The 21409-nt window shown below is 37.7% G+C and overlaps 3 protein-coding genes across 5 annotated transcripts in view; 2 read left to right on the top strand and 1 right to left on the bottom strand.

Moving 5' to 3' along the window:
• The window catches only part of TTC23L (tetratricopeptide repeat domain 23 like), a 54152-nt gene extending 44673 nt beyond the window's left edge, over positions 1 to 9479 (top strand). For both annotated transcript variants that reach the window (XR_012071536.1, XM_072958789.1), the window contains one exon: positions 9099 to 9479. The gene's annotated coding sequence lies outside the window, so the exon portion shown is untranslated. The remainder of the gene's footprint in view (positions 1 to 9098) is intronic.
• Positions 1640 to 10320, bottom strand: RAD1 (RAD1 checkpoint DNA exonuclease). Its single transcript, XM_072958794.1, has 6 exons — positions 10183 to 10320; positions 9453 to 9717; positions 8047 to 8155; positions 6407 to 6665; positions 4145 to 4243; positions 1640 to 3741 (listed from the first exon to the last, which is right to left on the bottom strand). The coding sequence occupies exons 2-6, from the start codon at positions 9645 to 9647 to the stop codon at positions 3558 to 3560; spliced, it is 846 nt and encodes a 281-aa protein (XP_072814895.1). The 5' UTR covers positions 9648 to 9717; positions 10183 to 10320; the 3' UTR covers positions 1640 to 3557.
• On the top strand, positions 10209 to 18649 carry BRIX1 (biogenesis of ribosomes BRX1). 2 transcript variants are annotated; one of them, XM_072958792.1, is made up of 10 exons: positions 10209 to 10614; positions 12746 to 12857; positions 14340 to 14383; positions 15912 to 15982; positions 16108 to 16157; positions 16260 to 16333; positions 16501 to 16551; positions 16680 to 16781; positions 17815 to 17943; positions 18194 to 18649. In XM_072958792.1, exons 1-10 carry the CDS (start codon positions 10456 to 10458, stop codon positions 18461 to 18463), a joined length of 1062 nt encoding a protein of 353 aa, XP_072814893.1. In that variant the 5' UTR covers positions 10209 to 10455; the 3' UTR covers positions 18464 to 18649. The 2 variants fall into 2 exon arrangements, with proteins under 2 accessions (XP_072814893.1, XP_072814894.1); XM_072958793.1 differs by lacking the exon at positions 10209 to 10614 and adding an exon at positions 11544 to 11820.
• Positions 18650 to 21409: the final 2760 nt, after the last annotated feature.

Here is a 21409-nt window from a genome sequence, read left to right as displayed (position 1 = left end):
CAAAATCTTGAGATCTCCAAACCGACAAATCTGTATCAAGAAAACAATAGCATAAAGTATAACATAGTAAAATAAAATGTTATGGTGTAACCCTGTTATTTCACTTGCAATTATTTTTAGTATTTCCAGTTCTTCTTTATTGATAGTATAGTTGCTAAGTAAGCTAACATTGCTATAAAGTTGTCTGAGGTTTTGATGTTAAAATGTCTTATGAAACAGCAGTGAGAATGAATGGTAGTTATAGTTTTAATATCCTCATATCTGACAAAATAGAAAGTTACTACTTATGTTGGTCTCAAAAGTTTAAAAATTTGACTATTTTGTAAAGTTCCCAAGTTTTATGAAACCACATTGAAAAGTTCAGGACAATACGACTTAATATGAAGCTTCACTCTTGGAAAACTGTAGACGAGAACTAAGCTGCTTTCTAAATCATTCAGTGGGAAGCAGCAATCTGGGTATCAATCCAATCAAACACCTGATGTTTCCAGCAGACATAGCTACCAAGGTCATCCCCACTTTTAAATTCTTTTAAATTAGCTATTGTCCACTGAAATTTCTGAGGTGGATGAGGGTTGGCTATTTTCTTTCAATCTCTATATACCACGTTAGAAAAAAATCAAGCCCAGATCAAACTGTCCCACATACAAATTTGAATGAGCACTCATTAGTGAGCGCGCAGGACATCTATGCGGCCTGTTCTGCAGGCTTAGTGAAGCCTCATGTCTCTGTCCTGGCTGCTCACCCACCACTTTCCATGAAAGGTCCACTGAAGGCAAACCTGACAATATTCCAGAGATGGGACTGCCCTAATCCAGTCAGCAAATGCTTGGACAAAATGGCAGGAAGACAGACCACTTAGGGGTTAAGTCTCAGGCACCAGGCCTAAGGGTACAGGCTACCGGCCTCACTAGGTGCTTATATCCTTTCCATGCAAGGATGGGAAACTAACTACTATGAAATAATTTAGTTCACATATCTTGAATAGCTCTAGTTTTACCAGTGAAAGCCACTACTCTAACTATTATACTGATCGGTGAGCTATTAATTTCAAAAAGAAAACCTTCAAACATTTGCTCTGCTAGTTATCAAAACCTCTGGTGGTGACGGAGATATGGATGCCAGACACACTTGTAACGGTGCTGTGGCACTTCTGATTAGAGCACTGGCTGTCCGCTGCTGGAGCGGGAAACCCCTGTGAAAGCTGCCAGCTGCCGCAGGGATGTGTGTAACCTGACGTGCGTATAAAAACACTACTCACGCACGGTTGGGGGAAGAGAAAATACTATATAATGTCCCCAGTTTCGCAGGACCCACAGATTTTATTTCAGGTGGGGACAAGGGCCAGCAGTGTGAAGACAGGGGGAGAAGGGAGACTACACGTTCGGAAACCCCCCTGCCCTAAACTGTAGCGAACGCCCATGCTGCCCTTTTGGCACCTGTCACTGATTCTTCACAGCACTACTTAATTCTTACGAAAATGATTGTATTACAAGACTTATTTTGATTAGAACAGGAGAATTTAACAAGTCATTTTATTTTTATTTATTTTGAATCATCTCATTAATTCTAAGTGGAAGTACCTCATCATCAAGAAGGGAGTAAACTAATTAAAAACGAAAAAAGATTACCTACCCAGTCGTGGTAAGCACAAATTTACTGGAAAGAATATGAGATAAACTTCAAAACGGCAAAGCAAAATCTTAAAAATAAGATTGTAGTCTTCTCTGTGACACAGGAAATGAACTTAGCCTGGGGAAGTGCTCCCCCTAGTGGTCTGACCTTTCATAGGCACTTGAACAAAACCCAGCGAATTCCTAGGTCAAATAGGATGGCACATAAATAGAAAACTTTATTAAATCATACCTTGATGTTAGGGAGACTTAGAAAGAATTAAATTCATTAGCTTCTGAATTATAAATAACTCAAGATATGTGCAGCTAAAACAAGTCTTAAATGTGCAAAAATGTCAGTCAAATCGATACATATTTTAAATTCTTCATAGGTTCAGCTCTTAAGAAATACAAAATTCAAAATAAATTCATAACTAAATAATTGGAATAAAATAGTGAATAATAATCTGTAAGTAGAGGTTCTTTCATCTAACAAATATTTTTTGTATCCTAGGCACTGTTCTAGGTACCAGACATACCAATGAACAAAAACCAAAAATAACTGCCCTATTTTAAATTTAAAGAAAAATGTAGTCCTTGAAATGTTTACTGATTAAATATTTTCATAATTGTTTTAGATTTGTTCTGTTCTTAGTGTTTATTTAGGCAAAAAAAGAAATCTGACATTTAGTAGATTCGATCATTTCCTCCTTAAACACATACTCTACAAAACTCCAGTCTCTTTTGTACTTGCTGGGCATCCTGAGATTGCCTGGGAAACTTACTAGTTATCAGGTACTCAACCTGGGCGAGATACCCAGAACTGCTCGAGTTGGACGCATGCCTGGGAGCAGCGCCTGCATCTGTTGTGGGGGAGCTTTTCCCTCAGTGCTTGGCTGAAATACTCTCCAAAGGCCAACAGTGCCTGCCCACTGAGACACACTGAGCTGTTGTCACCTGGTACAGAAACTTCATTTTAGTTACGTATTTTTTTCTACTAGAAAAAAGGTAGATAATTTTAGCATTATATTTTATCAAATATCTGCACACCACAAACATTATTTCATTGAAAACTATCCAAGAAAGTGTAAAAACAGTAACTGGTTTTGTACACCTTAGTTTGGTTGAGAAACTTCTATAGGCAAACAGAAGGTATCTAATAAGTATTTACTACACTGAACAGTTTTCAGAACAAGATGAAAATCTAACTCTGAAGACTATGTTATATCTTGTACATAGATGTCTTCAAAATACACACTTCAAAAATAAATCATATAATTATCCAGATTTGTTTGGTGATGCCTAAGTTTCCTAACATTTGTGAAGAAATCACATGTAAAAGTAGTCACTTCAATGCAATTAAATGCTATTTTTAAAAACGGATTCTTTAAAACAGTGGTTCTCAAACTTTAGCATCCATCAGAATCTCCAGGAGGGAAGTTTTTTAAACTACAGATTGCTGGCCTGCCCCTAGAGATCCTGACAAGTTTCCAGGTGATCTAGGCACTTTGAGAACCACTGCCCTAAGATAGATTCTCCAGAATTCCAACTAATAAGCAATGCCCCTTTGCCATTGCTTTCTCTAACAGTAAATACATAAAAGAACATTTCAGATATGGCTTCATCAAACTTTAAATTTTTAGACTCTTGGAAGGTCCAATGTAAATAGAATAAAACATAAAACTTCCTCATCTTGGCCCTTAACGATTCCCATGAGTTCAAGAGACAGAACCACAGGGCAGTCCAGGACTGGATAAACCTGTGACCACATGAAAACATTACTTACAAAATACAACTGTTAGGGGACAGGGACTTTGCTCCAGTCTCTTCCAGGCTTCTTTGCCTTAGAAAATCCAGTAAGAAATCATGAAGAGCACCACACTCAGAGCAGGAACACGACCTATCAGGAACGTGTATGTAAACACACACATGGAACGGCCAGACTTAAGACTCAGACTCAGGAACTTCTTCATCAGGACAGCAGTAATATTCCACAAAACATATCTGTCCGTCTTCATTTCTAATCATATACTGTAATGAGAGGAATCCTCGGTTATCTGTGCGAATAGACACCTTACAAGACAGGACTAATGCCTTTGTAGAGGGCTTCAGTAAAGAAATCTTGTATCTGTAGAAGAATAAATAAAAGGCTGTTATTTGGACACACTTTAAGCAGTGCTCATAATTCCAAAGAAAGGACAAAAATTAGCCAACAACTACCAAGTAGCAAATATAAGAATAAAATCAAATCCTTGTCTAATTTACTAGTATTTTCTCATTTTAAAAATTTCATCCCTTATTACAATCCAAAATCCCCAAGTAAACCAGCAACCTACTGTTTACTGATTGATTGGTTGATTGATTGACTGAATTATAATCAGTTTACAATGTTGTGTCTATTTCTGGTCCACTATTTACTTTTTAAATGCTACACTTTTATCAACACATTGAAAGTTTTAAAAAATTTAACAGAAATGTGGTAGTTAACCTCCCCTTCATCACCAATGACAGCCTTTATAGTAAGAACTGACCTGTTGACCTGGGTCTGAGTACACTGAAATGATTCCATCAAATCAGAATCTTTGGGATAGTCAAGGTGTGAGCTTCCTGCATTCCCAAAAGTAGATAACCTGTAGTAGAAAACGAGCAACTCATTTATTCATTGGTCCAACAATAAGCCACATTAGAATCCAAATAAAGACAACACTTGCTTAATAAAGCTCATTCTGTTGAATGAAACAGGTATGTAAACACATGCTGAAAATGCACTGTAACAATTACATAATGAAGATACCTGTAGGATGCTGTGGGAGTATAGGAGAGCTGGCAACTAGTAAACAGCTTTGAAAAAAAATCAGTCACAAAAGGAATTGGTGAGGGGTGGGCTGCTTCAATTTCATTACCTTAATTCTTCTCTGACATTGTCCTTTCCTCACCCTTAAATGAGAAGTATGTAACAGGAGAGCTGACGAGTGACGAAGACCCTGGTCTAAGTCAGCTGCCAGCCTGGGGTCCTGTTCCCTATCTTTACTGCCACACTAAGCAGTTACGGCTTTTCTGTATCCCAGACTGCAATCAGGCTGTTTTATGGTTTTCCTCACTTGGTAATACCAGCAGTTTGTAGGCAATTTATAAATGTTTGTATGTTTACTTAACGTGCAAGCACTCACCACTTGCTATAGGGGTAAGAGGCAGATGAGCACTCTACTCGCACAAGAGAGAAGACCTCTGTGCTGATTTCCCCTAGGACCCATCTTTTCTCTCTTACAACGTAACCTATTTCTCTGAGCCAAGTCGTCCATGCCCAGCCATGACGATGGTTCCCAAATCTAAATTTCTGGGCTAGACTCTCTCCTGAGCTCTAGATCTGTATGTCCAGCTACTGCCTAGTGTCACAGGTGCCTCACATTTAACACATCCAGAAACAGTATTTCAACTTCCAGTTCCCCACCACCAGTTTCCCACAGGGGAGATGACAGATACCATGACCCAACTGGTTACCCATGCTGAGATCTTTAATATGGGGATCCTCTGGAACACTCTTGTTTCAGTGAATCTTAATTCATATCACTGCTTAAGCAGGGTTCCATTGATTTCTATTTTTGGTTAACATTTTAACCAATCTTGAGCCAAATTTTTAACTGCCTAAGCCATGAGAAGGGCCTGCCGTTCTTCCATAGCACATACAAAAAGAACAGTTACACCTCTCATATCATGTGTATTTAACTTCCTACTCTTTAATATTATGAAATATTTCAAAAGAGAAGAAATATTTAAATTCTCTCTCCAAATTGATTCTAATCCTGAAAAGAGTTCTGCCCCTTCATAATTTATTGGGCCAAAATATGAGAAGCAGCTTGACAGCTTTTAACATGTATTCCTGCAGAAAACTGCCCTCTCCTAGGATGCTCATCCTGACCATTCCTCCCTAAGGACTCATCTATTGGTTCCTGAGGGGATCTATGTATATTATTTTAGAATTTGACGGCGTGTAATTTTGTTCCCTCTGAGGTGTTTCACATATTTCCTCTTCACCTTGATTTTAAGCTGTTCCTTCCTGTTGTGCTTAATAAGGCAAATATGCACACAGGAGGTGATCAGTAAATACTTAGTGAATGAACCATGTCTAGAAAATACCTACTTCCTTTGGTATTCTGTACTAACTTGAAAGGAAAGAAAGAGATGCCATGTAACATGAACACCTTTTCCAAAAGTTTAAGCCCAGTTTTCCTCACGATGCCCCCTGACCCACAATAGTAAGGAGGACAACAATGAAAAGACCACTAGTTTGCGAATTTGGAGACGAGGCTACTCTCCTAGAAACCAACACTACCTGTGAAGCTTTGGAGAGTGAGCTAATCTTTCTGGGTCCTAAGGGTCCTGACCTTAGTATGAGCTAAGGTAAAAGCTCTCTAAAGTTCTCAAGATTCTAATAACCTGGATAATAAAAGGTCTGCATCTTAAGCAAATGTGTAAGTAGGGAGACGGAATCAACTGCTGTCAAGTACCTGAAATAAGGCTTATCTGGAGACATGGTGATCTGTAGGACCTCGCTCGTCATATCCAATTCGGAAAATGCTTCACGGAGCCCCTCTGACTGCAGAATAACCAACACTACCTGTGAAGCTTTGGAGAGTGAGCTAATCTTCCTGGGTCCTAAGGGTCCTGACCTTAGTACGAGCTAAGGTAAAAGCTCTCTAAAGTTCTCAAGATTCTAATAACCTGGATAATAAAAGGTCTGCATCTTAAGCAAATGTGTAAGTAGGGAGATGGAATCAACTGCTGTCAAGTACCTGAAATAAGGCTTATCTGGAGACATGGTGATCTGTAGGACCTCGCTCGTCATATCCAATTCGGAAAATGCTTCACGGAGCCCCTCTGACTGCAGAATAATTTTATTAATAACATTGGTGCTGCAGAAATCAAAGTCCAGGGTCTCCTCAGGCTCCTGTGTATTGATTTTACAGACTGTCACCACTCCACCTTCTTCCAGAAATAGCATCAAAGGGTAACCGTAGCCTTGGTAACACATCCGAAGTGCAGTTAAAGTCCCTGCGACGGAAAGAAATCACACTTTGGGCCTGGCTTTATAGCTCTGGGTTCAGCTCCTCCTCAAATAATGCAAAAAACTCCCTCCTCAAGAGTATTTTATTCTGTCCAATTTCTAGCATGTATGTATGTAGCTCCTTATAAGAAGGGATCACATCTTCCCTGATGACAGCTGTGTGTCGACAATTCCAAAAATAACTTTAAGAAATTGGGGAACCAGAACAAAACGTAATGTAACTCTTTGAAACTCATTTTCCAGGTTGCCAAAAACCACCTGCGAAATAGCTTGTTGATTCTATATATACAACGTCAGGCTGGACAATCTACGTGGTCCAATACTGTGTGTCATAGAACTGCTGCAGAGTAGGCTCTGCCATGGCTGAAGGTTCAGTTTGTGCAACAGTGGATTGCTTCGATACTGTCTTCCTATAACCTCACTGTATTCACTGTGATAAGGATCCCTCCAACCTTTTCTATTGGGAGACAGTCTTTACATTGCCTCAAATTTTAAGATCTAATTGGGAGAAAAAGAGTGGTTAATGGTGGGCAGGGTTTTACCACTGCAAGCCGTTAGAGGAGTAATATGACAGGACCTTCCAGCTCCTGTCTCTTACTGGATGGAGAACCACAGTGAGGAATGAGGGAAGGCAGAGGCTTTTATGAAAAACCAGCTGGGGAACACGGCATTAAAAAAATTTATAATTTTAGCCAATTCTAATAATAATGGAATTGTCAGTACAAAATTAAAGTATATTTTCTAGAGAACCATAACTGAATTTACCCTAGTAATATCCAGATTCCTTTCCTGTGAAAAAGAAATCATTTGTCTTGGGATTCCTTGTAGTTTTATACCCATAGCAACCAAAGTCACTATTCCTAAAAATACATCAATATTTTAAAGGAAAGCATTTAGGAAAATAAACATAATTCATAAACAGGGCTTAAAGAAAAAAAGCAAACAAATTTTGAACACAGTAAACTGGGAGTCAGGAGAATTGGTTTCCATTTTTCTCTGCCGCCAACTGTAATTCTGGACAAGTCAGAAAAAAGAAGCAATTAAAATATATTTCCCAATGTTAAAGATATTTAAGACATGTTCAAAGTCTTCTTTTGATTAGTTTAAATTTAAAATCTTAAAAGCTTTGTAAATTTAAAAAAATGGATGGTGTAAATACTTTTGCAAATATGAAAAGAACCACAAGCATATGTTCTGTTAATATTATGAAAAATCAGAATCCATGACTGTGGCAAATGAAAAATGAATCAGCAATTAATTTTCTAAAGAAATGTTTATATTACTTATATTCTAATAACTTTTCCTGTATTTTTCTGACCATTCTGTATAATGCTTTTATGTTGTTATAATAATAATAAAATGGTTCACCTGGAGTAGGACTTGATCCAAAAATAGATAAACAGTCTAAGAGGACGGTTAAATTAATTCGAAAAGTAACAGACTCTTCTTGAACTGTAAATTCTTGAAATATTCCAGCCTATGAAAAAAAGTAAATGTGAAAATGTACGTACATGAAAGAATGAAAACTTAGCACTAAGGCTCTAGAGTTCCCTTTTAAATGGTTTTAAAATAACAATATTGTGCTAAACCCATTAAAGTAATTTCTGATTACCAATCAAAACATCTTACGCTTTTCCAACTGTGATCCATTAGAACACTACTCAATAGTTAAAGGTGTAAGAGTGATTTCGATTCCATGCCAAACTTTATAAGGATCCTTCATCTAGCTTGGATCTAAACTATCCCCCACGTGACTCTCTTGTCTCCTTTTCGTGCCCATCACTTCAGCTAAAGTCATTTGGAAAATAGCCAAACAATTAGACAATAAATGAGTGATACTGGTTTTCAATTTCTTCTGAGGATAGGAACCATGTCTTAGTTATCCCTCTATACCTAAGGTCATACAGTGCACTTAGGTGTTCCCCAAAAATGCTGAATTAATCTGAAATCCTATCTGAATCATACAAATAATACATTGTAAGAACAAGTAGATTATAACCAATGCAAGGAAAAATTTTTTAATAATAGGGAGATAGTGGGAAAGTGTTATTATGGAAACAAATATTCTGAGGTCTTCATCCCAACTTAGCCACTTGCCAGCTGTAGGACCACTGACAAATCCACTAAAACTGTCTTCGTTTTCACGTATGTAAAGTGGGAATAATAACAGAACCCACCTTGTAAGACTACTGTGATGATTAAATGAATTAAATATATAAACATATAAAACACTCAGCAGAGTGAGTGCCAGACCTATACTTTATTTTTATTTGGAGGGGGAGTTATTATTTTACTATTATTAAGGAATCCACTTCTATGACTTCTATGAAGCCCAGGCTTGGGTAACAGTGGCAAGCCCTGAAGGGAGCTCTACCCTACTCTGGACTTCCTGGTCATAACCACTGTCTTCTCTATCTCAGCTGAAAACCCAAACACAGGAGGCCTCAATCTCTGAACTCCTCCCTCCTGGAAGATGCCAAAGCCAACTATATGAGAGGTTTTATCAAAGGAGAAGACGACCTTATCCTCCCAGAAGACAAACCCTCTAACAGACAGGTTGGGACCTGCGCAGACCTCACACTGGCCTATACATTGGCTTAATATATTTTAGACATTATTATTAACCATTATCTCTGTAAAACAAGATGGGAAAAGAATTCAAATAATGACATTATGTTCTACAACTTAAATGACGTTTGGTAAAACGTTCGTTATTCACTGACCTCGGTGAAAATATCACATGTCACAGGCTTAAAGGTGCCTTACTTCCGTACCTGAATAAAAGCATTTGCTTGCACACATTTTGCGTTTTCCACTGTCACCTTGATTCCATTCTTAGTAGCGAAACACGTGGCATGTTCTCGGAAATGAATGGCCTTCAAGATAGTGGAGAGATTCCTGACGTTGTCAAGGCTGGCCACTAAACTGTAATCACTCTCATCTGGGATCGGCTGGGTTAGGAGGGGCATGGTCCACGGCGCATTCGGCTCCCGGGGATGCTCCCGGTGCCAACACCCGCGCCCGCGGGTCGCGAAACACCTGAGATTTGACAATAAAACTCCGCGTCAATGCCGGCGAGGCCCGCGATCTCAACCCGCGCGGAGCCAAGTGCAAAAGGCCTGGACGATGATGGTAGAACCCGGCCGACCAGGGACCGAACTCCACCTCTGCCACGTAACTGTCTAACTCTGGGGGAAACTACTGATGTCTCTAAGCTGCGGTTTCCTCGTCGCTAGTATGGGAATAGTAACACACTAAAGGATGTGAAGGATGAAAATACGCTCCTAACACGGCCATTCACTCGGGCCAGTTCCTCACGCCAAACTGAGGCTACGCATCCCAGGAGACGGCTTGGAGTTGTCCTTTGTCACCAAATTTGCCCCTAACAGAACAGCCGATGGGAGGCAGGCCCCAGTCCTCCCCGACAGCACGGCTCACCAGCCCGCCGCGGGACCGCACGCGTTACTAGTCTCGGGATCCGGAGAGCCCGAGCCCAAACCCTACCTCTACGCCGCGTCCCGGAAACAGCTCCCGGGAAATTGGAGAGAAAGTGGGAGACTCCCGCCACTCTTTTCAGATCGGCCGGCCACCTCCGCCCCCGTCACCACTGAGATAGACGAGGCCTAGAGAGTCGAGCGTGCAGTACCACAGAGACGGGAAACAGGCACCATAGAGCTGTAGGAGGACCGCCGAGCGAAGCCCCGGGACCATAGAGATGGGAATGCGGAGCGAGCGGCAGAGCCGGAAGGAAGGCCCAGAGCGTAGGCGCGCAGCAAGATGGCGGCGACCAAGAGGAAACGGCGTGGAGGCCCAGCGGGTCAGGCAAAAAAGCTAAAAAGAACCGAAAAAGATGCCAAGCCGCCTGCTAAGGCCAGCGACGTAGCAGAGAAGGCGGAAGGGGAAGAGAGAGATCGTATCCCAGGCCCGGTTTGCAAGGTAGAGGGGGCTCTGCGGCCTCGGCTCCACGGGCCTTCTTTGGGACTACCTACCTGATAACGGCTCTGCGGGTTCCCGAGATGCTGGGTTGTTGTGGGAGCTCAGTCTCAGCTCTCCCGGCGGGACCCGTGCTGCGTTTACATCTTCTCCTCGTGCACGTGGCCGCCCTCCTGGAGGCGGTCGGCTGAGCAACTGGCCGGTCGTCAGAGCTCTTACGCGGCTCACAGAGAAGGGAATTAAGGGGACTAGTTCCAGTGTTTCGTCTTCTAGTCGTTCCACGTTTTGTTGGGTGGTTGTTGGAGAGAAGTTCGTTTCCCTAAAGTTACTTCTAGCTATTGACTATACCCCTTCCAGGTATTAATATTCCCATATTCAGCCATAGTTAGCTAAGGTCAGTTAGGGATACTGAAGCTTGTAATGCGGTCCTTTAAAAAGTTGCTGGTCTTGGGACTGTGATTTTGACTTGTTTGATCTTTAACTGTCATGGGATAACGAAAGCTGAAGTAGACAGTATGAGCTTTACTTGTATTCGACAAAGTTTTATCGTGCCAGTCACTGTAAAAGGTTAGGTTTCCCCTGTTTTGGAATTGCAAAACTAGAACTTGATCACTGCCTCTTAAAATGGTTGGCTTTTAGAAGGAAACTACTCATATATAAGTTGATGGTTTTTATTCAAAAGAAGGTGAACCCAAGTTGTTGGATCTTTCATTCAACTGAGAGCTCGTTAAGCTAGATCAAAGACTGTGGAGACAAGAACTGCGTTTGACTAATTTCTGTATCTCCCCAGCTTAGAGTAGATCTCTACTACGTAGTGAGTGATAGATAAATGACCCTTTGTGCTGTGGTGGGGTGGCAAGCACTGGGAAAGGAGTTAGCTCTGAGGAATGAAAGATGAGCTTGAATGCTAGCCCTGCTGTTAATTAATAGGGAAATGTTTTTTGAGCTTTTTTCTGCAAATTAAGAGGAAGAAAATGTGATTTACTTTTTGTGACGAATAAGCTGGACTTCCAGTAGATTTTCAGTGGATGTTACTGCTCTCACTTTTCCCCTTAGGAACTAGAAGGATAGAAATATGATAGTGTTTATGATCTGAGTCATAATATAAAAAATTCTACTTAAGTACAGAAAATGAAGATTGCTTTTACTCTGGGATACCCAAGTAAGAGATCAGGAAGAATTTATGTAGCCTTTGAGCTGCATCCCAAGGTAAGGGCAAAATTCCAATATTCAGAAATGAGAGAGAACAATACAAGGGAGAGAGAGAAAAACAAAACAAAACTGAACAAAGGTGCTGAAGTAGAGGAAATGCTGAAAGTTTAAAAAAATACAGCCAAATTGGCTAAAGTGTGGGGTCGATTTGGGACAATAGTGAGGTAGAAATATAAATATTTTAGAATTCAGTGTTAAGCTGTGTCATTTTGGACCTTGTTTAGAAAAGCCTGGAAGGTAAAGATGTGATTGGAGCAATGCTTTAAAAAGTTAAGCAGGTGCTAGTCTGCTTTACCTACGGTAGGAGCTCCTAGCTGGGAAGACTAAAATTTAGGAGATCGGCAATTGATACGAGATTATAAGAATCTGAAAGAAGGCAGTATCACTAGGAAAGGATTAAGAGTTGTTGAAAAGAAATTGACATTTCCTAGTGCTTATGATATGAGAGGATAAGGGCAAGTGGAAGATTCAGAGCATGGGGGACTGAAATGATGGTGACATCAGAAGTATAAACAGCAGGGAAATTTACTGGATTTTAAGCTTTAGCATTCTAGAGTTGAATTTGAGGTAAGTTAAATTAGGCTAGAAAAAGTTCCTTACCTTTCTATAGAGTTGGCAGTTGAAGCTGTGGAAATGGTTGTGAGAACTGTTCTGGAAAGATCAGAAGTAAAACAGGGCTAAGAACGAATCTTTAGAATCAAGAGAAAGAATTGGAGAGATTAAGGGAAAAAACCGAAAAGATAAGAAAACAAGGAAAGCATTTTTGGCTTGCAAATGGGGTCAGAGAATGCTGCTGAGAGATTGACTTAAAGGTTAAAATCAGGACTGTTTGGCTCGCTACTCGGAAGCTTTATCTTTAAACAAATAAACAAGGTAGCTTCACTATGAGATTTTGAAGTCTTCTTTTTTTTTTCCCCTTTAGGGCAAGTGGAAAAATAAGGAACGGATTCTTATCTTTTCTTCCAGAGGAATAAATTTCAGAACAAGACATTTAATGCAAGACTTGAGAATGTTAATGCCTCATTCTAAAGCAGGTGCGTATATATATGTATATACTTAAAAATTAGTGTTTATAAACTTGCTTACTGATGTGTTTTCACTTTGTGTCACACTTTATTTGTTCAGCCTTGTCAGGTAAAGAGCCATGACTTCTCAGACATTTCTCTGTTCAGTGCCAAGATTTTTCCAATTAATATTTTTTAGGATCTTTTGCAAAACTCATTAAACATTCTCTTCACTTTCTTAAACAGATATCCTAATTAGCAAAACATTTCTTGAAGGTCCAGGAATGCCTTCATTGTAATGTTCTCAGAGAACTTGTTTGTCCAACTAAATATTTCAGGACTGCTATGAATTACTTTCTGCATTTAAAAAAAAAGAAAAAAGAAAAAAAACGTGTTCTTATTAAAAATTTAATGGACCTGGAGTAGGATTTCAAGCACCTTTAAGTTGGGGCTCAGCCTACTCCTAAATGCCAGCCTATTCTTTTTAGCAATGTGGTATCTTAGAGGCAACTGAAAGTCATGGGGTTTAGAACCATGGCAGTGCTGTCATGAGACTGTTTTTGTGCCTGTGTTAGGAGGTGCTTTTGATTTTAGTTGTAGGTGATAACTTAGTTCTTTAGACCAATGTTCCTCAAATTGAGGTCTGCTATTGCATCTTCAGATCTCTGAAACAAACTAAGAGAATTTTAATTTATTTTGTTTCTTAAGTGAGTGCTCCTTGAACCAGAGTCCTAGAACGTAGTTTGTGGTTTGTGAAAATTTTTCTGTTTTTGGAAAGGATTCATAGAATGCAGGCAAAGCCCATTTTATTGCACTTTAGTTACTGCGTTTTAAAACAAATTGAAGGCTCATGGCAACCCTACATGGAACAAGTCTATTGGCGCCATTTTTCGAATGACATTTGCTTACTTTTTGTGTGTGTGTCACATTTTGGTAATTCTTGGAATATTTCAAACTTTTATTATTGTTTTATTTGTTGTTGTGATCTGCAATCAATGATTTTTGATGTTAGCCACTGTGACTCACCTGGGGCTCAGATGATGGTTAGCATTTTCTAGCAATAAAGTATTTTTTAATTAAGGTATTACATTTTTTTGACATAATGCTGTTGCACACTTAATAGACTACGGTATAGTGTAAACATAACTTTCATATGCACTGGGAAACCAAAAAATTCATGTGACTTACTTTATTAAGATATTTGCTTTATTGTGGTGGTCTGGGGACCTGACCTGGCAGTATCTCTGAGGCCTGTACACAAAGTCTGAGGAACACTGCTGACAGCTTAATAATTCCTGAGAACTGTTATTTAATCACTCACTTTCACATTTGAAAAAACAAGATTTTTTAAAGAAGTCATGTGTTTTTAGGTCTAATCATTTTGAAGAATAGTAACATCTCATTTAAACTGAAGATTATAAAAATACTTAATATAATTTCCTAGAACATGTGTGATTTGATTGAAGTAGCTTTGAAATCTTTTGTTTACTTGCCTTTTTTCTCTTTTTTTAGATACTAAAATGGATCGTAAAGATAAGTTATTTGTGATTAATGAGGTAATTTTAGAAAGTAATTAAAGTAAAATATTCTAGCGACATTGTATTTAGGAACAAAATATTTTGGAACACTAAAAATCATTTGAAAAATCTAAAATGATTATAAATCAATAAAAAATGTTTAAAAAAATGTTGTTCCATGAGTTAAGTTGTTTTAACATACTCAGACAAATTTTATTAACTTTAATAATTTGCCTTCCAAATTTTTATAGAACTCATTGTCTATCTCTCACAGTTTAGGGCTTCAGGATATATTATTTCTTGATCATCCTTATGTTTGTCTTCTCTCAAAAAGCATATTGAAAGCTCATTATTTTAAAAAGCTCAAATTGAATAGTATTTGCCAGTATTGAAAGTGATGTATGTGATAGTTGCTCTTAAGTTGTTGCAAACTAGTAGTGGGTTAAATTTGCAAAGTATTGTTGAAGATTAAGCTTACATTTTAAGCAGATTTTTTAAAACCTAGAAGAATTGTTTAAAAAAAAAAACTCTGTAGCTGTTAGAAAGCTTCTATTATTCTTTTAGCAAAAAATTTTGAAGCTCTGCTGTGTTGTGGCGTTATTATATGGAAACTGCTTAAATAACAATGTCCCTGTTGTCGTGAAGACTACATTCTAATGGGGGTGACAGTCCCTAGACAAGTAGTATAATTTCAAATGAAGGTATGAGAAATAAACAGGGTATGGGTTTCCAGCAACTGAAACTGAATTGGAAAACAGCCAACTTAGCATTGTTATGTTTATTCTAAGAAATAGTAAGAAATAGAGCATTGGACTGAAGAATTTTTTAAGTCTTAGTAGTTTAGAGTTTATAATTACTATATGTATTAGTTTGTGAATCCTATAATAATACAGGACATAGTTTCTTTGTTGCTTTTGTGTATTTCTCAGTTGTGACTTTGTAAACCCTCAAGATGTTGAAGTTTAATTCAACTTGAAATAGGTTTTATATACTTCAACCTTTCACCAATCCCTTAGTAATTTTACAGAACCAATTGCAGAAATGGTAGTACAGATAAGAGGGGGAAATGTCAATTTCTTGAGCTTAAAGTCAAAAAGCTAGAGAGTTAAAAATCAGAGTAAGTATTGTAAAGGATGTTTTAGGTTCTCTAAGGACTGTATTTTCCTGCCTTGGTCAGGCTATTTGTAGTCTGCTTTATCCCTGGGGCATCAGTTTTTAGTCTTTGTAGTTTTTTTGGTACTGCTTCGTAGTCCTTTGTGCGATATACAGGACTATGGTGAGAAGAGGCTCCCAGTAATCAGAAGTGAGGCCAGTTGGCTTTGAAATGCTAGCCAAAAAGAGTGGCTGCTTTCACCAAAGAGGCGGGCAGAGCATCTAGTTTACCTTGGGCAGAAAACCTAAGAGGAACTTAAACGTTTCTTTCTGTGAATAAATTTACCTATATTTAGACCTTTGTCGCCTGTTAGCCTGCTCAAGTATTTTTGGAGGCATCTAAATATTAATTGCATTGAATTGCTTTAGTTATTTTTCTCATCTACTTCAGTTTTCTGTACTTTGCTCCATTTAGGTTTGTGAAATGAAAAACTGCAATAAATGTATCTATTTTGAAGCTAAGAAAAAACAAGATCTCTATATGTGGTAAGAGAATGTAGTAATATTTGGGAATGTGTGAGCACATTATGGTGCCTTTTAAACTGCATCGATAGTAAGCATTTACTGCATTCTAAATTCTAATTAGTTGGAAAACCGTTTATATTTTTTAGGCTTTCAAATTCACCTCATGGACCATCTGCTAAATTCCTTGTTCAAAATAGTAAGTTGATTCAATTTAAATTTTTTTGTGAGAAAATTGAAAGTAATCTTTTCAGATAATTGTGCCAAAGTATAACTATTTTTGTTGTTATAATTTTTCTAGTTCATACTCTAGCTGAGCTGAAGATGACTGGAAACTGTTTGAAAGGTTCTCGGCCCCTCTTGTCTTTTGACCCTGTAAGTTTCTAATTTAGTGTATAAGGTCTCATTTTCTTACTCTGCATGGTTGTTTTTTAGTGTATATAGTTGTATAATTCAATTTAGTTAACATAAAAAAACCCACAAAAATAATTTTAAGCAAAACACTGCTATTTTCAAATAACACGTTCACTCTCTTTTTACAGGCTTTTGATGAATTACCACATTATGCTTTGTTAAAAGAACTCTTAATTCAGGTAAATATCTTTCCTAGAAACAGTTTTTAGTAAAATACTATAAATGAATGTCTTCCTTTAAACTTAGCTATCAGAACGCACATGGAATGTCATAGAATACAGAACTGACGTGTCCTTTTTCTCACTAGATCTTCAGTACACCACGCTATCACCCCAAAAGCCAACCATTTGTGGACCATGTGTTTACTTTCAGCATTTTGGATAACAGGATATGGTTTCGGAACTTTCAGGTTAGCTTTATTAACTTTTAACTGTACTTTGAAATAAGTTAGGGTATGTGATGTTTATAGACATAGAAAATGCAAACGATAAATCCTTTCTTTTAAATGGGTTTCTTTCCCCCACAGACTTGTAGTAAATAACTACTGCTTAAGTTCATGACTATCAGCGGATGTGGAGTATGGGTTTTCTAACAAGCCACTATATGTTCAGTAAAATAGAAGTTTCTCTCCCAAGAGGTTAGAATCTACTGGGGGAGGGGTGAGGTTAAGATGTAGAAAAACATAACCCGGAGAAAGCATTCAGTGAGAACTATTAGGTGAGTCATACAGTGACTCATTCAGGAGGAGAGGTGATTCTGGAAATCGTGAAGCAGGAGTTTGGCAAGATAATAAGCGCAGAGAGGTGGTGAGGTGGAGGAGAACAGCAGGACAAAATTTCAGACAGCTTGTGAAGTGCTGCATGTGCTGTTATGTTGGATACCTTGCGGTGGGAGTTAAACATACCCCCTTAACCTCTGAGGGCAGGCATACCTTAACCAACAGTATTAATATTTGTAGTTCAGAAGTTGCCTCTTAATTCCACAATCAGTAGCCATTCAAAAATAAATTTTACCATGTATTCTTTTATATACCTTTTAATCTAATTTGAATTAGATTTATAAAAGCAACTTAGGGGTTGATTTAAATTTTGAAAGGGGGCCCCGTAGGCAAATCACATTTTGTTATCGTGGTTGCAGTTCTAAATATTCACTTAACCACAGTTTTTTTCAAGAAGACTTGCATTGTAGAAGCAAGATACAGACCAAATTGAAATGACTCAATTTTGAAAGAACACACTGAAAAAAAAATGTATATTTTTCCATGACAGCTACTATATTTCAGAAAATATTGATGATTTTGCACTTGCCAAGTTTCACTTCCACAAAAATTTTATTGGTTATCAGTTCTTTTAGGCACGTTTGTAATGAGGTCATAATCGATATATATACCTTTTAGGAATGGTATAATCAAACCAAAATGAAATGTTTCCTTTTTATTAAAGATCATAGAAGAAGATGCTGCTCTGGTAGAAATAGGACCTCGTTTTGTCTTAAATCTCATAAAGATTTTCCAGGGAAGTTTTGGAGGACCAACTTTGTATGAAAATCCTCACTACCAGTCACCAAACATGGTAAGCTGTTTCTGTTGTTCAGTCCCCCCTCAATGTCTCAGAACTCTTGGCCAAGATAATTCTGTCAAGGAATTACTGTTCTGTGAGCTATGAAACTGAATTTGGATTTTGCTGCATAGAGTCTTGCAAATTACTTTTTTTTTCTTTAATGACACGATGTGAAGGGAAATAGGGTTCATAAGTGAATATCCTTGCCATACATAAAATGCTTATTTTCATTTCAAAAATGCCTGTAATGTTTTGTTTCTAGCATCGGCGTATCATAAGATCCATCACAGCTGCAAAATACAAAGAGAAACAGCAAGTGAAAGACGTGCAGAAACTGAGAAAGAAGGAACCAAAGACTATTCTTCCCCACGATCCCACTGCAGATGTTTTTGTTACACCAGCTGAGGAAAAGCCGATAGAAATACAGTGGGTAAAACCAGAGCCAAAAGTCGATTTGAAAGCAAGAAAGAAAAGGATTTACAAAAGGCAAAGAAAAATGAAACAGAAGGTGAACAGTGGGAATGCAAAGTGAATCAATGGATAACTAATTTGTTTTCAGTTGTTTTTATATTTATTTTCTATTCAGTGTGTAAATACTTTTATTATCCAGGGCTGTCTTATATCTAATTAGTGTGGCATTTAAAAGAAAAATGAAAATTAAGATCTTGTGGCTTCAGTGGCATCTGTGTTTTTCTAAATAAAATATCACCAGAACTCATCAGTTAATTTCTGTTTTTCTTTTCAAAGCTTGTTTGGTATTATTAAAAACTTAGCACACTTAAGTTTTAGGCCTGTTCTCTTGGATTAAAATTTTGAGGTTAGCAAGACTGAAATTCCAACAAATTTTTTGGGTCATTACTACTTGTAAAACAGCATTAGACACTCTGAGAGCCTAGTTTCAGATGGTAAAGTTGGGATAGCCTAGTAGAAAGGAAAACGTGTTACTGAGGTTTGAATCCCTGAGTCACAAGTCAGTGAGGCCCTGGAAAAGCCAACTTCTTATCTTGGTTTCTTCTCTTGAAAAAGAATGTGTAAAAATACTTAGGTTTTACAAATCAAATAAGTTAATACATGTGTTGAAAGCTTTCTGTAGATTACAAATTTAATTTAGAAGCAGGTGTAAATTACTTATCAAATTAACACTAAAACGAAGAAAAATGGGACAGTTGTAAGAGTGCACCAAAACATTTGAATTTCTCCCCTTATGAAAGAACTTTATTTGAAGCAAAGAGAGCACTTGCCTTACCACCCTGGGTTAGGTTAGTAACAGAAAGAAAAAATTCTGGGTCCAAGTGGCCCTAGACAGGATTGGGTCATGCATGTGGTGTTTTGTCACCTTATTTTTATTTCAGGCTGATCATTTCCCCATGTCTTTTGTTCTGCAACATGATTAGTAATTACATGGCATTCTACCCTGTCACAGCTATCTAAACAGTCCCCTATTGTTGGATATTTGAGTATTTTCAGTTTTATGTTTTTCTCTGGTATAGGTGTTTGCAGCAAACATTTCTATTCCTATATTTTGTACAGTATTTGTGGTTTCCTATAAGTAGGACTCAGGTCAAAAGTTATGAACATTAAGACATTTTAATTGTCCCCCTAAATACTGTACTTCATCAATTCCTATATTTTGTACAGTATTTGTGGTTTCCTATAAGTAGGACTCAGGTCAAAGGTTATGAACATTAAGACATTTTAATTGTCCCCCTAAATACTGTACTTCATCAGAGGTTGATTTTCATTTCCTTGTACTCTTGCTAATACTGAGATAATCTTTGTCAATTTGATAGATAAAAAAAGGAATACTTTTTGGGGGAGCTAGGTAATGGTTTTTGTTTTTGTGTGGTAGTTACATGAATTTGTGAGTTCTTTTATATAGTAAAGTTTTTCTAGACATCTTTTCTAGTTTGTCACTTGAATTTTAATTTTGTCTTTAGATCCATCTGCAGGCAGAATGATCAGTTTTTCCATTTCAGTTTTTCTCAATTTTCTGCTAAGAATTTCTTGAGTGTACAATTAGGTTACTTCATCTTGAAATACCCTGTTAGGCTAATTATCTTGAAATCCAGATTATGTAGGTAATTCAAATCAGAGGTTCACTGTAAATACTTTTATGTGGCTAATGAAGGGCAAATCTGGTTAAATCCAGGAAAAAAATGGCAATTTAAGCAATTGAATATAGGATGAAAATAAGACAGCTGTATTCAGAATTCATTGCTAAACACCCATATCTCAAGAAGTTAATTACAGGTTGTAAACGTAAACTGGATCAACAAGTGAGTTTGAAGACCCAAAGTTAGTATTTTTTGAGTGTCTGTTGTAGAGTTTTAATGGAACTTATAATTTAACAATTGTCAGTTTCCATGTAAAGATTTTTTTTTGTCCCCAGTTATTTCACTTTCACAGTCATTTATGTAGATACCTCATTTGAATGAGAATTCCTCATCTCCCAAGTCCATATTCATTTAGAAGTCAACTTGTTTTGCAGGGGAGGATATAGCTCAAGTGCTAGAGCACATACTTAACATGCATGAGGTCCTGGGCTCAATCCTGAGTATCTCCTCTAAGAATAAATAAATAAATAAACCTAATTACCCCCTCCCCCCAAAAAGTTAAAAAATTAAGGGGAAAAAGTCAACCTGTTTTCATAAAGATCTTCCTTTAGACTACAATTTAAATCCAGTGTACTTCTGTTTAAATTTTGATACAATGTTATAGGCAAAAACAGATCCCTCTTCCCTAGGAGGAAAAAGAGGCAAATCTCAGAGGGAGCAAAACCAGATGGAGGAAGAAAACAATTTTTTTTTTTAACTCTGTTCAACACCCTCCCCACTACCCCAGTTCCATTCTCATGGTGCAAAGTCCTGTTTCTCCTTACACTCAAAACTTCTCAATTCCCACCCATTACCAGTTTACAAGCCAAGGCCATATGGTATCGTCCCTCTTTGGAAAAGAGACAGGTGTTTGAATTTTGAGTAATGAGTTGATTAGACAGTGTTGTGTGCCTAGAAACTTGATGAGGTTTAGAGTTGGTTTGATTGTGCAGGGGGCAGGTTACTAGAGAAGAAAGGGACAACCTTCCTAAACTTTGGGTACCCTAACCCTGTACGATAAATTTTGTTAGCAACAGAACCAAACCTAACCATATGTGGTTGACAAATATAAACTACAACTAATAACTGATATATATATACATTTCACATTACAGTGAAATAAATTGATGTATCGAGGCATTTTAATAATAACTAGGATACAATTTTGACACCTTATCAAATTGTTTGGAACAGTTGTACAGATTTTGCCTCCCATAATACAATGTATCACTTAGATCAACCAAAACCTGCTGCTAAAATATAATCCCTTAACTGCATTCTTAACCTAAATCAATCTTGGATATGAAGGTTTATAGGCCACAAAGTTAGGATTAAAGAGCAATGGATGGATGGGTCAGCACAATTTCATCCACATTGGTGGTAAA

This window comes from Vicugna pacos, chromosome 3 (genome assembly GCF_048564905.1).
Source record: "Vicugna pacos chromosome 3, VicPac4, whole genome shotgun sequence".
NCBI classification, from domain to species: domain Eukaryota; kingdom Metazoa; phylum Chordata; class Mammalia; order Artiodactyla; family Camelidae; genus Vicugna; species Vicugna pacos.
This window is presented reverse-complemented; position numbering and strand designations above follow the sequence as displayed.

Coding starts and splice junctions, on each gene's coding strand:
- RAD1 (XM_072958794.1), bottom strand. CDS start 9,647: ATGCCCCTCCTAACCCAGCCGATCCCAGATGAGAGTGATTACAGTTTA. Junction 8,156..9,452: donor AAGCAAATGCTTTTATTCAG/GTACGGAAGTAA, acceptor TTTTTTTCATAG/GCTGGAATATTTCAAGAATT. Junction 3,742..4,144: donor ACTCAGACCCAGGTCAACAG/GTCAGTTCTTAC, acceptor ATTCTTCTACAG/ATACAAGATTTCTTTACTGA.
- BRIX1 (XM_072958792.1), top strand. CDS start 10,456: ATGGCGGCGACCAAGAGGAAACGGCGTGGAGGCCCAGCGGGTCAGGCA. Junction 16,158..16,259: donor TAAATTCCTTGTTCAAAATA/GTAAGTTGATTC, acceptor TAATTTTTCTAG/TTCATACTCTAGCTGAGCTG. Junction 16,552..16,679: donor TAAAAGAACTCTTAATTCAG/GTAAATATCTTT, acceptor TTTTCTCACTAG/ATCTTCAGTACACCACGCTA.